The sequence below is a fragment of the Harpia harpyja genome, chromosome 6, assembly GCF_026419915.1.
Source record: "Harpia harpyja isolate bHarHar1 chromosome 6, bHarHar1 primary haplotype, whole genome shotgun sequence".
Taxonomy (NCBI): domain Eukaryota; kingdom Metazoa; phylum Chordata; class Aves; order Accipitriformes; family Accipitridae; genus Harpia; species Harpia harpyja.
In genome coordinates this window covers 37,295,902-37,313,203 of record NC_068945.1, presented here as the reverse complement: position 1 = coordinate 37,313,203, position 17,302 = coordinate 37,295,902, and the positions used below count along the sequence as shown (strand labels likewise).

The 17,302-nt window shown below is 36.2% G+C and overlaps 1 protein-coding gene across 5 annotated transcripts in view; it reads left to right on the top strand.

Moving 5' to 3' along the window:
* PPHLN1 (periphilin 1) overlaps nt 1-17,302 on the top strand; it is a 69,026-nt gene that overhangs the window by 21,131 nt on the left and 30,593 nt on the right. For 3 of the 5 annotated variants that reach the window (XM_052789657.1, XM_052789660.1, XM_052789659.1), the window contains 4 exons: nt 5,596-5,852; nt 9,803-9,885; nt 14,098-14,217; nt 16,821-16,961. In XM_052789657.1, coding sequence (XP_052645617.1) covers nt 5,596-5,852; nt 9,803-9,885; nt 14,098-14,217; nt 16,821-16,961 — 601 coding nt within the window. The remainder of the gene's footprint in view (nt 1-5,595; nt 5,853-9,802; nt 9,886-14,097; nt 14,218-16,820; nt 16,962-17,302) is intronic. The other 2 variants (XM_052789658.1, XM_052789661.1) reach the window with 1 other exon arrangement.

The window sequence follows — 17,302 nt, the reverse complement described above, 5'->3', positions numbered from 1 at the left end:
TCCTCTGTCCTAATCTCTATGCTTGACCATAGTTTCTCTCTGTCAAATAATAGAGAGATAGTTTGAGTTTAAATGTACTTTTATTGTGTGGGCTTATCTTCCGGCAAGTTTAATAAAGTATGTTATTGATGACAGTAGAAAAGAGGGTACCCTCTACTAAGGATAAAGAGGTGGGTAATCTGATTTCCAGTTTCAGGTGAAGTGCAGAGCTTTGCTATTCAATTAAAGAACAGAGCAGGCATTTCTCGCTAATGTTTCTATAATATTCAAGTTTTCTTAATTTTTATTCCCCAATCTGTCATGACATCCCAAGGTGGGGGCAGGGGGAGGCGAGGTTAGTAGGTTTCATACTGAGTGAGGTAGACAAGTGGCATCAGTGTTGAGTTGGAGTGTTTGCGTATGATGACTTCTATAGTACCACATGCAGCATAAAAATCATGAAGCATTTATATATTTTAAATATTTTGTTGTACATTTGGTATGTCTAGTTATCCTCTTCATGACAGTTACTACTGTTCTGCAATGTCTGTTTCCTTTTGCCTTCATGTGAAAAGCTATTAATAAGATTACATTGACTAGACCTAATTACATTAATTTCATTTAAAGCAAATGTAAATATCACTTACAAGTACTGCAGTTACTTGCTTAGTCATCAAATGTTGAAAACCAGTTGTCATAAGAAATCAGTCATCATTTCAAATGTTCATATGAAAGCTGATGGAACCAGATTCAATTACTTGTATCTACAATGGTGTAATTCACTGTATTGTTTTAGCTTATGATAAATCAGCATAAAGATCTTTGGACAATAACAAGGGATTATAATAAGTCTCTAAAGCAGAACTAAAGAAGATTGTTGGTTAGTTGCACAAACACATACTGTGTACTTTGGAAAGAAAGGGCATGAGTTCTGGGAGAGAGGATGGTGGCTGGAATCTTCTACCACCTACGTTTACTTTGGAGATGTTAAAAGTAGAGGTGTTCTTGACTCTTTGTGTTTGCTTTTTGGATGTTTAACACAGCAAATCTTTCGAGAAACTTGGAGGTCAGGGGTGTGGTATATTTTATTAAATGTTTTCCACGTCATCTGAATCACGTTGGTAGCTCTGTTAGCCCCTGCATTGTCCTGGCAAGGAAGGCAAGAGGACTTTTTTTTGTTTCACTCTTCCTCCCCCTTCCCCTTGCCTGTTTATTATGAGACAGGGAAAGTGCATTGCATTAAAAAGCATGGTTCAAATCTTGTCTGTTTTATCTAGTTGCACTGAAGTCTGGTGTCTTAGGAGATATGTATAATTTCCTCAATTTATTTATAAAATTGTGTGAATTACTTTTAGGCAAGGTTAGTAATCAATCCCAAACCTATAAATGGAATGTCTAACCCCTTTGACAATAACAATAATCTTTCTCAGGTGGAAGGGGTCACATAAACTTCTCTGTGGACATTTTATCTGGGTGATAGACTGCACTCACCTTTGAGTTACTGAAAGAACCTACAGTTTCTGCTGCACAGTGATGTGCAGTTGAGTTGCCAGTCTCTTCAGTGCAGTGTCAAAAGTTTGACATACATCCTGTGTGGCTGGACCGCATCGTAGATTAATGTTTTAGTTGAAAAGATGGATGTCTGTATTGGGATGTAGAAGTACAAGAGAATAGTAAGCACGAAGTATTGTACACAGTGGTCCAGCAGCATGAATTCAATGAGGGTGAACTAAGATTCCTTTTACAAACAAAACTTTTTCCCATGTTCCAAGTGATGTGCTTTCATGTACCCAAGTACACCTCCATTCCAGGCATTTCAAATCTGGCAAGTGATTGAATTTTGCCTTTATGTACTCTTAAATTATAAAACTGACACACTAGTTTATGTTAGTCTTTGTTTCACATAGCTTAATCTGTAGCACTCCCTTTTGTAAACTGGAGAGCTTTCTGTAGCCCTCAGTTTCCCACAACTTTGCTGCTGAATGGTTTGCAGGGCTAAAAACGGCAGGGAGGCATGAGACCAGAAGTGCTCAGTGTAGTAGGGGTAGCTTAGGAAAGGTGGTGTCTCTGATTCTTTGGCGACTGAAAAGCTCCCTTATGTTGTATTCTCTTGGTCTCCTGCTATGCAGAAAGCTGTACCTTTGCCTATTCTGTATTTGTGTTTTTTCCTCCAGAAAACTGGAACTGATGGTTGACTGAAATAACTCTCAGGCTTGTGCTCTTCCCTCATCTGCCCTTGGTGGATGGTATATCAGGGTATGGCTGTTTACTTATAAAATTTCAGGAGCTCATCCAAGATTATCAGCTTTAGTGAGAATTTAATGGTCAAGTTTCATGGGGGTTAAAAATGCTAATACTTCCTGTTGCAATCCTGCTGAGAGAACTAACTTGCGCTTTTGGGACTAAGTGTGAGATGTGATTACAAAGAGTAAAGATAAGAGGGATCCTATGTAAAAGGGATTAATCCTGTATTTGTTATTAAGGGCAGTAGTTCTGTTTTAAAGTTACAGCTGAGCACAAAATTTTGCATCTCTCTTAAATACTGTCCCTGCTCAATAAACCTTTTGAGTATGTGTTGGAATCTAAAGCATGCGCTTAACTGCTTTGCTGAATTGGGGCCTTCATTACCAAATTGCAGGTGTATGTTAGCTTAAGTATTTAAGGAAAAAAACCCAAAAAAAGTAAAACAATGCTTATTTTGTTCTGTTCAGTGTAGTTTGTTACATTAATGGAAAACATCAGAAATGCTATGCTGTTGCTATGCTGTCTGAAACTTTTAATATAGTTAGTAGCTTGAGTGTTCAGTATGAGATAGGGTCTGGTTAAGAATTAAGAAGTGATGAAATGAAAATTTAAAAAATGAAAGTGGGATTCTACTTTTTTGTGCATAATGTTATTGTAGAGCGAGGCTTTTGAATGTTTTCCTGTTTAAAAGTGTGTTTCAATGATATTTTGTAAATTCTTGTGTGGATATTAGAGCATTTATTATCCGTCTGCAATAGCTGGAGCCCTGTAAACATTTCCATAATAAACTTCTCTGTATACTAGGGCTTAATAACTTGCTCATAAAAATGTGCTTTGGGCATAAAAGTGGTGTACTGGTCTGCCAGAAAGTTTGTGCTTTAAAAATAGGTAAGATTATTTAAAGAGAAAGATTTACAAGGAAACTGAAGAAAAAGTATGCTGTACCTAACTCATTCCTGATAAATATTTGATCAACATGTACTTTAATAAATACCTCCCCCCCCTTAACTAGAGAAACTAGTTCAGTGTTGAGCAAATCTTTCCAGTATACTTGAAATCTGAACTTTCAGTTTAAGTCTATTGCTACATGAAACGTTCATGCATGTAATGTAGATAAAGCGTTAGTTCCCTATTGTCAGCTACATCTCATAGGTTTGAGAACTTGCCTGGCTTCTTTAGACTTCTTTTTGCTAAATTCAAATGGATGAAGGGATTTGAGTGTTTCTTCGTTACACGTGTTTTCTCAGTCTCTGATAATTTCAGTTATTTCCTTCTGGAAAGCCTCCCGTTAATCTACACATTTTCTAAGGAGTAGTGCCCAAAGGTGGGGACATTGCTTTCAGGCCTTTGAAGAAAGCAGGAGGATTATCCTTCTGTGTATTCTGGGGCGATTCATTCTTTGATGTAAGTATCTATACAATTGCTACTGTATAGCAGCTATTAACTAGAGTACTATTTAACAATTCTGTAATTGTTTCTTTTGCTGGCTGGCTTGGGGAGAAGGAAGTGTTGCAAGAAACAGAAGAAGAAAAGATGTTTAGTAAGGAAATTAATATTGATTTTAACACACCTGTTAGGTATAAATCTGTGTAACATTGTCTTGTATCAGTTTTGCTATGCAGACCTGTAAAATATGTTTTTCTGTAAGATAAGGTACCTATAAAAAGCCTGTAGTCTGTTAACAGTGAAGTAATTATTTAACTGTAAAACCTGGCTTTGCTTCACTGGCGTTTTACTGAAAACTAGGGTGGCTGAGAGCTATTGAGTCATACTTCAGTTTCGTATGAAAATTTTCAAAATAAAGATTTGTTTTATTTTCCTGATACTTTTATTCCATCTGGAATTGGAGAAATAAGCTGTTGGATCGTCTGTATTTTTACTGGCTATATCCCCACCCCAACGATTTTTCTTTTGCAGAATAACATCAGTGTTGTTGTGGGATATTTGTGCTCTGAAGCAGAACCACTCATGCAGATGTGCTTTCCACGCAAAAATTAAATCAGCACTATATAAAACACACCAGTGTAATAGGGTTTGTATTACTGTGGTGCTACCTGTGTAGTTTCAGTAGTCCAGAACACCTTTGGCACACTGAAGTCCTTTGTTACCTGTCACAAACGTGGGCCTGTAACATGCTATAGGAATTGTACACTAGAGGGCTTTTTTCCTTTATCCACCAACATAAAATTAGCTATAGCTACATTGTGCGAAATGAGACCACCAGAACTTTGCTTGCCTTTGTGAGACATTCCCTTACTTAAAATATTGGACTATGATGAGAAATAGGAGAGAAAAGCAGTGAAATAAGGTACATTCTGGCTTACTAGAAATGCTAGGAAGTCTTTATTTTTACTTAGTAATGCTGTGGAGGAGCTGAGAGGTACTTGCTTCTCTTAGTAATGTGTCTTCTGACCAAGGCAAATGTCACAAGTGTAGATTCAGTAGGTGTTTGCGTTCATGTTTGTTAGTTTTGAGATTCTTTAGGAAAAGTTCAGTTTGATACTTTTTTTTGACCTTTACATATATATGTATGTAATATAATTTGCAGGTAACCAGGACATTTGGGGTATGGTCTGGAGTAACAATATATAAATTTAGTAGAAAGTTTTAGTGTTTACTAGATTATGGTTTCAAATCAGTTGGGTTTCATATAATGCTGAGTGTGTCTGTGGCATTTTGCAGTAAAGTTCAGATTGAATATTGTGTATTGTGAAAGATAGACTTTTTAGTTGGTATAAATCTTTGTATTTTCATTTAGGGTTTGACCTTGGGTGGATACATAGGCATGAGGATAGATATTCTGCAGTTTTGTTTTTGTCCTTGCTGGATATAAACTGAAATCCCTCAATGATATTTCCCATAGCAAGGTGTTTGAAATCAAATAAGGGACGTAGTCCCTTGAAAATAAGGGTAGGAGAAAAATAGAGTTGAAAAACAGTCAAATAGTGTGAGCAATATTTGCATATGCATTTTTAGCTACTGTAAATTAAGGCTTAATTTCCAGGTGAAGTGGAGTGTGGAGTGAATCTGAAGAAATGAAATGTGAGAGTCCCAATTTCTTGAATGTCTCTTTCTCTTATATTTTAGCTGTATTATCGAGAAATTGAAAGGAATTAGCTTCTAGTGATGAAGTGGTTGAATGAAATCTGAAAAAAATTACATACATATACATTTTTTTTCTACTTTCCTACTTGTTTTTCATTTGTTGCCTAGTACTTTAACAATGCTGAAGATTTCAGGTGTGTTCTGCAGATGACAGCTGACCTATTTGTATTTAGCAGATGTAAAATGTTGCCATTGTATTATCTCGTGCTGTTCCAGAAACATAGGAAGGATAACCAAGTAGCTTTTATTTTTCTGTTGTCTTCAAAGGGACGTCAGAGATGGCTTCAGAAGAAGAAGCTTCTATCCTTCTCATTATATGAGAGAGCGATCCCCTCATAAGAGGGACTCTCCTTTCTTCAGGGAATCGCCAGGGAGCCGAAGGGATTCTCCGCACAGCAGATCTGGCTCTAGTGTCAGCAGCAGGAGCTACTCCCCTGAAAGAAGCAAAGCCTATCCGTTCCACCAGTCCCAGCATAGCAGAAGTATGTCATCTTTACATAAAAGAAATATTTCTTCTCAGCAAGGTAATGCTGGATTAATGATAACTGGTTAGTGAGGTGAAACTGCAACTAGCTATATAAGCCCTTTTTCTTTACATGCTGTCTTTTACAATGAGAAAACTAGACATTTTGTACCAATTATGTGTTGTCTGCTCTTTGGTTGTTTCATTGTACTCTCTGTTCCCTTTATGTATTTCATGTGGGAGATCATAGGTGTTATTTCGGTAGCATCTCTAGACTGACTGTAGGAGTTTCGGCTGCACAGCTTTTTCTAGTATCGTATGTTATTTTCCTTTTAGCATCAACTGCTTCTGTTACTTCTTTAAGTACTTCGTTGGATTCCCTTATAAGAAACTTTCCTGTCATGTATAGCAGATGAAGACTTTTCTTCCTGCAACCAGGGGAAAAGAGGGATTAAAAAAAATTGGAGAAGTTAAAGTACATACTGCTACTTATTACGTTTTCTGAAAATGTTCTTAGAACTGTTATTATTAGGGTTTTGAATCTGGTTGTTTTTTAGCAATTTCATCTTATCAGGTTCTCTCAAATCTTGCTTTCCTCAAAGAAATGTGAAACATAGTTAAGTCTATACTGTATATGTTCTGCCTTTTAAAAGCTTGGCTGTTAATCTTTCCCAGAAACCTAATGAATTATCTGTTTTGAAAATATTTAAGGTTTTCCTATTTAAATAATTGGCAAAAAAAAAGGCAAAATTGCTTTTTTTAGTATACTACAATCTTAGCCACTGCTGTTTGTACAGCTTATGTAAGTTACTCTGATTTGATTTCCCTTCCTGCAAATGCTTTCTAGTGAACTATACAAACCTACTGTTCATACTGGCAGTTTTTAAGAAACTAATTAGATATTTTTTTATTCATTGATAGGTATATTGTGTGCGTTACCAGAGTGGCACACTGGACTGCTATGTAGCACTTCTTGCCAAAAAAGATCTGGTGGAGTTTAGTTAACATTGTTTACATATTTAGAGGAATCATTTCGCTCCTTGGAGAATACAAATTATCTTTCTAGCTCATCATTGCAATTCTTTTAACATTTTGTAGCAATAGTCAGTGAATGTGAATTCCTCTAAGTATAGGAGAGGAAGAGAAAAATATGATATTCAACTAAATTTGTAGAAGTGTTGTAGTTGTGCAGTTCATAATTACCAGGAACAGGAAAACATTGTTGAGAGAAACCATATAAAATTTTGGAATGTTTCAGGGTTTTCTAAAAATTTTCAGCCGACTTTTTGTAGTATATTGGCAGAATTACTCAAACAGTAGTGGAGGTAGCAAAGTAGAAGCAGACATCTTCACAAACCAGAAAAGATGCTGGTCAGGAGAGGAGGTTGCATTTAGGTCTGTGGCTTTTGGGATTTTTTTCCAATTGCACGGTTGAACACCTCTTCGCATCATCTTTAAATCAGTTTTAAGAGACCAGATGGCTTGTACACTAGACTATTTCTTTATAACTGCCTGTTCACTGGAAAATAGTACTACTAAACTGTTCCTCTAGATGTCTGAATTAAAATGGCCCATTTGCAAGGTATACATGGCTTAAATAATACTTTTAGAATCGTGTTTGAATATGATTTGTCTTAGGTAAGCTCATGTATTACATATTTAAAAGGAACGTAAAGTGGGACATATCTCATATATGTCAGCAGTACATTTTAGTCTGTACTTAAATGGATTTACAACAAGCGAAGTATGCACTATTTCATGTGGAACTTACAATACGCTGTCTTTTTAAATATCGTAGTAGTGTTCTGAATCAGTTTGGCTTCATGACTTCCACTGAAGGAGGAATACTCCATGCTCTCTAGCCCTTCATAAATTAGGATGAATACAGGATTTGAACAAAGAAAACTGGGGGGACATAAAGAAGCTTGGTAAAGGGAGAGGAAGGGCTGGTGGGAAAGGACAGGCATTCAGCTGTGGAGGGAGAGCATGGAGAGAAGCAGGGTGGTATTCCTTCACCGGGCCAGTCAGTAAGGGGTCTGTAGAGTGGTATGCCAAGGAGATGCAAGAAGGTGAGTAGTGGTGCTTGGAAAACGTCATGTTCAATTGTACAGGTAGGGCTTGTGGGTTCAAAATAGCCACACGCATTCAGAAAAAATGGCCTAATAATGTCTCCAAATTAAGTGGTGGTTTCTCTCTCTGCTTAACTTTGAATAATTTACTGCCACTTGTATCAGCTTATTTCATCTATTCAAGCACAAACATATAACCACTCAACTGAGATAATCTTTAAAGAATCCAGTGTGATGAAGGAGGCATGTCGGAGGCAGCGTTAGAGTAGTCTGTAAATTTAAAAGGAGGTGGCTCATCCATGGGGCTGAAAAGGGGGTATCACAGGAGCAAAACTTCTGTTACTTGGTGGTGTTAAGGGAGACATTCTGTGCTTTGGGGAGTGTGACTAATTAAAGACATGGTTATTTCTATCTTTGTGTTTTTGGTTTTGTCATATACTTTGTATTTATAGGAACTTTTAGCTTTTCACAGTTTTTCTTTTTGCTATTTCTTTTCATTGTTAAAGAGCTTTTTTAGTTAAAGATAATTCATAATTCATCTTTTATGGCTACTGGAAATTCTTAAATAAGGCTGCTTGCTATGTTTTTAGGTATGCTCTCCATTTAGCATCATCTTCAAATCGAGGGTTAAAGTGCTATTGGGAATGTTTGCTTTTGCCAGAGGAACTTCCCCAAGTATTTTCAGTAGCATTTTCGAAAGTCCCATCAGTAGCTGTGAAGATTTTTACATGGATTAGTAGGTCTTCAACATCATAGCAGTAACTCATTTGCCTCTAACAGTGTGCAGAGATGACCTAGGTGTTTGAGCTTTGCTTTGTATTAAGTCTACACTATACATATGTTATGAAAATGTGGGTAAGGAGTAGAAGACCACCTTTTCAAATACCTCTTAAGCATTTCCTATTGTTAAAAGTCTGCATTTTGCATAGACCTTTCCTTAAATTCTTTGTGCAGGTAATGGTATTTTAAAATACACAACACGATGCAGTCTTATTTTATGGCATTGAGTAAAATAAGAAAATAGCTCAGCTATTAGGAGTGAGATGCCATGTTTGCTCTTTATTGCTTTGACTCATTAAATTAAAGCTGTATTTGTTTATAGTTCTAAAATAATTTCCTGATTTTCATAAGTATTTGATAGACTTTTTAATTCATCCCTTTCTTAATTGTATTGGTACAAATTTAATGGAAACCAAGGTAAGTCTATGTTGTTTTCCATTTGTGAACAGTCAACCATTTCCCAGTGAGTGTGAATGGTCTAGTTAATTTAGGCCTACTGACAACACATTTGCTCTTTGTATTTACCTTTTGCAGATCCCTTAGATGTAATCCATGGACCGCAGGTTGAAAACTAGTAGTTTATACTGCAACCAGTTCTGCTGCTGCAGGCTGCCTGTAACCGGTCTGTGGCAAGGCTATGCACAGACTGTGATTAGCACAGTGAATTTGAATTGTGATTTTGCCGATTTTAACTTACAAGAAAAACACTGATAATACTAAGAGCATCTAGCCTGTGATTGATACAGTACAGGGCTGTTTCCCATGGCAGGGCTTTTCAACATACTGTGGCCTGCTAAACCAGTTCCTTCACTGCCTGGTTTCCTGGAGTGATCAGCTGGTGTCTAATATTTCACCCATTGATATTATTATAGGAATATTAAAAAGTAAAACCATATCATCTTGCCAAATCATATTGATACACCCTTTCAGTTAATGTTGAAAAAAGGACAATGGGTTTTCCTAAATATGTGAAATAATATAGCTATATCTCTTCTCTCTTTACAAAGAGAAGAATGCGTTATCAATATTTATCAGATGGTGGAGCATGTAGATTTCATGTCTGACTTGAGTGAATTTCACTGCAATTTTTCTAAGCCAATAACTATATCTGCAACATGTAACTAATATAATTTTACAGTCATTAATTTTTTCTTAATTGTAGGTAAAGAGAGGACGTCAGTTCAATCACTGAAAACATCAAGAGATGCATCACCTTCAGGCTCCACAGCAGTACCATCATCAAAGGTGAATTTTCGAGTGCTTCTCAGCATGGTTTCAGATTTCTTGTTATTGTATTTTTTCCCCAGTTGGAAGGAGATACTGTAGACAGCTGTTAAGGAAAGGAGCATCTTGAATTGCTCTGCAATCCAGCAGAAGATAGGTTTCCCTTTTCTGGCAGAAAGGTGCTGATAAGGCTGTGTATCTAATGATGACACTGACAAACCTTTTTATTCTGTATTCACGGTCTCACTTCAGGAGAAAGGGAGTTTTGTATGTATTTAAAATTGTCTTTTTCCAAAGTCCAGAGTGTGCTAGAAAAGGAATGGCAAGGAGGAAAATGGGGAAGCAGTTTTTAGGAGCAACAGATCAATTGGACAAGCTTGTACTTGCACTGAACTCCATCCTTTAGTGATTCCTAAGCTGTGACTGGATTTGGAAACAGAGTGGTGAAGTGTCTGACTAACTGGGAAGATAATGTGAATAGCAGAGTTGGCTTGGAAGCAGGGCTGCTTGAGGATGTGGCAAGAATGATAGCATTTACTTGGGAAGGGAGCCACATTGCAAGATAGTTTGGTAAATGTCGTTTTATGTTCTAAACGATGCTGTTTATTTTCCCATCAAATCTTGTGGGCTGAGCACCAACTACATCATCTTGCTAATTAGTTAAATGGACAGGCTAATAAACACTAATGAACAATCAGCATTCAATATTGTTCTGGCTGTCCTGTGGCAGCAAAAACATTTTCACATCACAGACTGCTTGCCTGTAAATTATATTTGAGGTTAAAATGCACACTTCCACAGGAGTATTTTCTCTAAATTGTTGAGAAATACCTTAATGAGAAATAAAGAAACAATGCATTATATTGTTCTAAGTGAATAAGGTCCTATTAAAAAGTAGCATTCACCCTAAGTAGCATGGTGTACTAGCATGGTTCTTGAGGTTTTTTTAATAAAAGCAGTGGAATGCTTGCACACACAAAAAAAAAAACCAGGGAAGAAAGAAAGGTACTTTTTGTTGTGAGAAGGTGAAACTGAAGGAAATAATTAGGTGGGAAAAAAAAAATCAGGTTTTGGTTGTGCTATGTCATTCTGAGTACTTAGCCCTTATGCAGCTCTTTTAGAACTTATGTGCTAGGCATTAGCTAATTGCCGGTGTCCTTAAGGGGAGGAGGCAAGCGATATATTTTCAGTGATGTAAATAAGGAAAGTAAGATAAAAGCTGTTACGTACAAGTTACACTGATTTGGATTATAAAATACACTTTATAATTAGTTCGCCTATTTTGTGTACAGACAGCATACTGGAGCTTAATAATCCTTGCTTAATACAAACCTTTGAGAACAAGGAGGCATCGCAAAATCTCTTGCTCTTGTATTAATATGCAGTGTGAGCTTGAACTATGAAGTATTCTTTAAATGTTTTGCTTTCTTTTTCAGTCAGGTCTGACCTATGCTGTATTGGGTTTTTTGCCAGCAGTTTGCATATATCCGCTGGCAGTGGATATCCACTTGATGTAATCTACACAAAGTGAAACTCTCTGATGGAAATCATTGCTCCAGACAATACAAATATTTATTGGGTCTGCATCAGCTGCAGAAATGGAAGTACTTCAGTTACCTTTTATTGCTTTTCTCTTGAAGTCCCAAAATCTGCTTGCAATGTACTGCCCTGTATCAGTGGAGCCTCTTCGGGTGATGGCTGGGTCGCACTAACCTGTTAAGATATCTAAGTGCTCCACTGACATAGAAATATTGACAGTAAAAGTCTTGGCAAAACATGATGACCATCTCTAGGGCCAGGGTCTTACAATCTACTTACACTTGAGAAATGAGTTGTATACTTTATAGATTAAAGGAGATAATTTTCAATGCTCTAACTTATAATTTAGCTTTGAAATACTTACAAAGGTGTATGCTCCTGCAGCAGTATCTCTTTTTACTGTAGTAACTATATGCAAATCTGAAAAGGTATTCCTATCTGTCTTATAATTCATTTTTTACATATTCATGCCTGTGAATTAATACATGTTGGTGTTATCTGATCTTAAGCACCTGTTTAACTGACTATGGCATGAAATCTTCTGTGTTTTGCTTTAATAGCTGTCTGGACTGTGAGCCTTGGAGGCTGTATCCAACATAATTAGAGCAAAAGGCAGATGTGTGAGACAGGGAAAGCTTCCCAGCAAAGATAGCAGAAAACTGACAGGTTTTTGCTGTTCTTATGTTATGCATAAGGTAAAAAAAGAAAGATGCATCTGTTTTGAGGCGGGCAGGGGGAAGTTTGGTTGTTTTTTATGAGATATACTAGGTTGTTCATTTCTTCCAAGTTTGCAGCCTAAGCAGCTGCAGACATTTTTCTCCAAGAAAGGTGTTCCTGTTCTTTCTCTTCAGTTGTAGTGTACCTGTGGAAATACCATTACTTTATTACATAAAATGCACTCAGGATTTTTTAATATGTATTTATTGACATGAGACCTATAGAATTAAATTTAGTGAGATTAAATTAAACAGATTTTTTGCTGTATTCCAGTAGATACTGGAGTGGTTAGTTTCTGTTTATGGCTTGTGGAAATATTGTAGGTCATGTGAGATTTTATTCATTTCATGCAAAGCTGACCGTTGGTGACAAAGATACTGGTCTTTTCTTTTTGTTAGTATTGGCCAGAGTTACATTTGAGGAAAGGGAGAGATTAATAATAGAACCACAGTACAAGATTTTGGCAGCTAGGGAAAAGTCAGGTTAAAGTCAAGCATACTATGGGGAATAAGAACATTGGGGAAAAAAAACTTGGCAGCAGATAGTTTGTAGTGAGACTAGTGTAAGGATAATTGTGTAGTTTGGAAAGGTGAGCTGGGCTAATTATTCTATGAATTATATCAGCCCTTTCTTTTAAAAACTCTCTTCATACCCCTACATATTGAACTTTGCCACCTCCTGACTTTGCTGGTTATAATTCTGTAACTTACAATTCTAGAAAAGAGGGATTCCTATTTGAACATTGTGTTGCATGTCTTTTCTGGATTCAGATAAAGGTGGTGTCTTTATGACACAGAATCCTGGAAGGGTTCTGTGAATTGTATACTTATGCCATACTACAGCACAAAGAGATGTTTGGGTAATATTTTACTTGAGGTCAGCACAAAAGGTCTGAAGATGAAGCAGTCTTATTACAGGTCACAGTATTTGCTTCTGCTGGCCATTTATGTAATTTAGAATGAACTAATAATAAGAGGGGGGAGTGTTGGGTTTTTTGTTTCGTTTTATGTTTGCTTTTTTTTTTTGTCCACCTGTTTGCAAAGATGGAACAGGTATTGGGTGGAAACTGTGACAACCTTTTTCAGGCAGTAGGATTTTTGTATCTTCTTTTAGATATCCATCTTAGTGTTGCAGTTTTTAATACTAGAGTGGTGTAGATTCTTGGGTGGATGCTTCCATACATACAGTTGATTCAACTGAAATATCCACATAGTGGTAACAAGATTTGTAAGGTAGCTATTCCTAAACTGGTTTTCGTACCTGGGTATTTGTCATTGTCTGTTTGTTGCTCTGTTACTAAAAGCCAAATCACAGTCTTAGAGCAAAGTGAATTTTTAAATATTATTTATGTGAGTATTTCCATCTGAAAAGGTAGATTAAAAGACCATAAAGCCATGACTGACTCTGTTATAAATGATCAATGTTCCCCCCAAATAAAAATTAATGAATTTTAACGGAAGCAGCTCTGATCATTTAAAGTATGTATAAAATACTTTTTGTCCCTAATTAGCGTAGGATTTATACCCTGCACAGTATTTAATAGTTTAGTTTAAATTAGTTACAACCTTTTATGCTTGAAAATCACATTGAATTATTAGATCACTGCACACTTGTATCTGACTTCTTAGTGCCCATTTGATCCATGTGTCTCTAAACTCAACAGGTCTCAAAAAAATGTTTCTGTTATTTCTGTCCCGTGAATTTAATAAAACTGATTCTGAAAGTATGGTGCTTTTTTTTTTTAACTGAACTTCATTGATTTATCTTTTTTTCTCCTCTCTTCTTTTATCTCTGCTTTCTCCCCACGCACTTTTCTTTTTAAAGAAATCAGTAGGCAAATGAAATAGCTTCAGCTTCCTTATTTCCTATTTTAAAATGTTTTGAGGATCTGAATAACTGTTTACACATGGCAAAACATCTTCAAAGCTAAAATAAATATATTTCATGTTAAACCTTAACTATAATGTTTTTGTGCAGGCCTTGGATAAGAGCAACAGACTATCGGAAAAGGAACTTGCAGAAGCTGCAAGCAAGTGGGCAGCTGAAAAGTCAGAGAAGGCCGATGAAAGCAATATACCTGAAATAACAGAGTATGATGTAAGACAGGATTATTAATCGATTTATTTTAAAGTGTTACAACAATAGACTCTTGTTTTTCTGTACTCTCCTGAAAGGCACATTTTCTAACTTACCCCTGAATTTGTCTGCCTATGCTATTAAATGTTTGTTGAAAGGGAGTGAGAGGGAGACTAAAGCCTTGTGATTTATTTATTTTAAAAAATACACAAAACTAGAGTAGGTTTTGTTAGCATAATTTAAATTCATGTTGAACTACAACTGACAAAATAAGGCTCCAGCTCTCCCAGGGCTTCTCCAAGGAGCTCTTGCACTAGTGTAAGTCTGTGTGCCTACTGAACTCCTTAAAATTAGCAGGGGACTTCTGAGTCAAAATACAAGTGTACATGTAAAACGTAAGACTAGAAGAGAAACTCTAGTTTACTGAGTTCAGTTCCGTGCCATGTCAGCCTGCCATGTCATGTATTCTTTTTCAGAAAGCAGTCCTCCTCTATATTAAAAATTAAGCTTTTGCCTTGGTACTACAGTGGGTAGGGTTTTTTTTTCCAGAACCTTTATTTCATTAATAATCGACATTAATTACCAGTTTATACCCATCTGTTCTTGCCCCTCCTTGTCTTCTACCCCTTGCTATATTGAGGTATGATTATAGCCCTTTTCAGTCTTTGTTTTGTTATGCTGCTCTTGGATAGGATGTCTTTTTTGGATTCTGCTATGTTAGTGGAAGATGTATTTCTTGTTTAAAACAAACAAAATGTCATGTAATGTCTTTTTGTAAAATAGTCTGGTTTAATTCTGTGATCACTTCATCTTCAACTTTCACTTTGCTTCAACTTCAGAGGCACTGTTACAAAAACAAAATAGTACCTACTTTACAAAGTCATGTGTCTTAAACTTTAATGGCTTTGTATTTTATATTTGTTTGTAAATAATTTGAGGGAAAATAAAAGCATCTTGGGAAGCATCAGATTTCCTCCTTGTATTTCATGCTTGTGGAACCTAAGGGCTTGATTATAGAAATGAACTCACTGGATCCATATTTATCTGAACTTTTAAGTCCTGTCCATTGATGTAATGGCTGAGTGAATCAGCAGCTTCTTGGTACTGGACAGGAAGATCCAGTTGGATAAATAACCTGTTTGTTTCCCTCCAGGAAAAAGAATAAAAAAAAAAAAAAATGGGGGGGGAGTGGTTGGAGTGAGGATGCCGTACGGAGGAGAACATATGCATGGACATTTCTGAGAGGTTCAGGAGAGTAACCGTGAAGAGAAATGTCACTCCTGTTCTTGATGAGTGGAAGGTAGTGCAAGGAAGGAAAGAACAGTGGGCCATATGGAGAAGAGTTGTTTAAAGCTCTTTCTGTGCCTCAGAGAAAATTGCAGTGGCAAAAAGATTCAAAATAAAGAAAGATTCAAAATTAAACAATTGCAATTGATTATGGCAGAGTTTGAGATGGTTTATTGACTAAGAAAGCGTGCAACAGGAATGCTAACGAAGGAGGTGAGGCATGTCATTCTGAGTCCTAGAAGAAAGGATACTTCTCACCTTGATTAGTAGGCTGTCATGTATGAATTGCAACAGTCTTTAGCTTTTTCCAGTTTATCTTACATAGTGCTTAATAGCTGAACTTTGTGTTGTACTGAACTTTTTAGCAGCCTTTACTCACTCTCAGGGGTTTTATGATTTACTGAGTAACAAGATTTGGCGTGCAATCTGACTGGTTTATATTGCTGCTAAGTTTTGAGCAGATGCTTATAGGAGCTTAAGCTTTTTGTGTGTGTGTGTGTGTGTGTGTGTCTAATGCTTTTCTCTTTCACATTAGTTAAGTCTTAAGATTCTCCACCTCTTTATTTTTGAATAGTAGAAAATACTTTTATGCATCTTCTTCAATTCTCAAATCTTTTGTAAAAAAAAAAAAAATAGTTTACTACTTTACAAATCTGTTCCATAATATTGGATTTAAATATGCTGTAGTAATTTCTTCTCTTTTTACATCTTCTATATAGACTACTTGGAGTGGGAGTCTGTTTTCTTTGGTGCAGGGATACTGTCTTAATTTCTGTTTTAGAGGGAAGCTTTTACAATTTTGGTACTTAAGTAAGATTTCTCGTATTATCAGGAATCCTCTAAGCGCATGTTTGCTTTTGCTATACAATAGGTGTCTCTGTTTAATATTAAACCTGTGGTCCTGAATGCTGCAAGAGTTCTTTCTGACAGCATTTTGATTTTGTCGATGCCTATTTACCTTTGATTTTGTTACTTTTATCCTTTCCCAGAAAATGAATCCCACTTTCATTGTGGATTTTTCTTGCTAGTTGGTGTTGTAAATATCACATATACAAGTACTTCTCAGCAGAAGGGCAGGTAAAGGTTATCTGACATCATTGTCTTTACACAGTTAAGACTGAGTCACAGGGTTTTTTTTATGATGTCATGTTCTCTACATGTTTAAAATCCACATTTCTGTATCTGTTAGATTGTAGATAGTAGCAATAATACTTCACTAATAGTCTTGATGAGCAAACTCATCTAACTGAATGACTGTATTTGGGTTTTTATTTTTGCTCTCACTTTGAGGTTTTTATTTTGCTCTCAAAACTGATTTTTTTTTTTTTTTAATAAAGGCTGGATGTTCAGCTCCATTATACATCGAACAAACAGAGGAAACAGAAACAAATATAACAGATAGTAAGGAATTATATGAGGATGGGCAGCTTCTTGGTCGCTCAAAAGCAATTGCAACTAAGACAAAGGAGATTGAACGGGTGAGTCCTCTTGGTGTTTTGTCACTCACACAGTACCTGTGTAATGGTTTGATCTGGTAGAATATGTTGATTTACTTTTTCCTCTTTCTTGGAGTGTAATATGAATGTAATCGGTTTTCTTGAGGTGATGTGATGATAACATCCCCATCTATTTAATTGTGAAGAAGCATGGCATTTACCTGCACGTGGGAATTAATGGTAGTTTTCTGTAACTTACATGCAATACGTGCTATTTTGCAAGCCAAGAAAATGACTGCTCCTTTGAATAATTGTTTTAAAATCAAATATAATACAAATAATTTCAAATGTAATTTAAAAGTAAGGCTTTATGTGAGATCAAA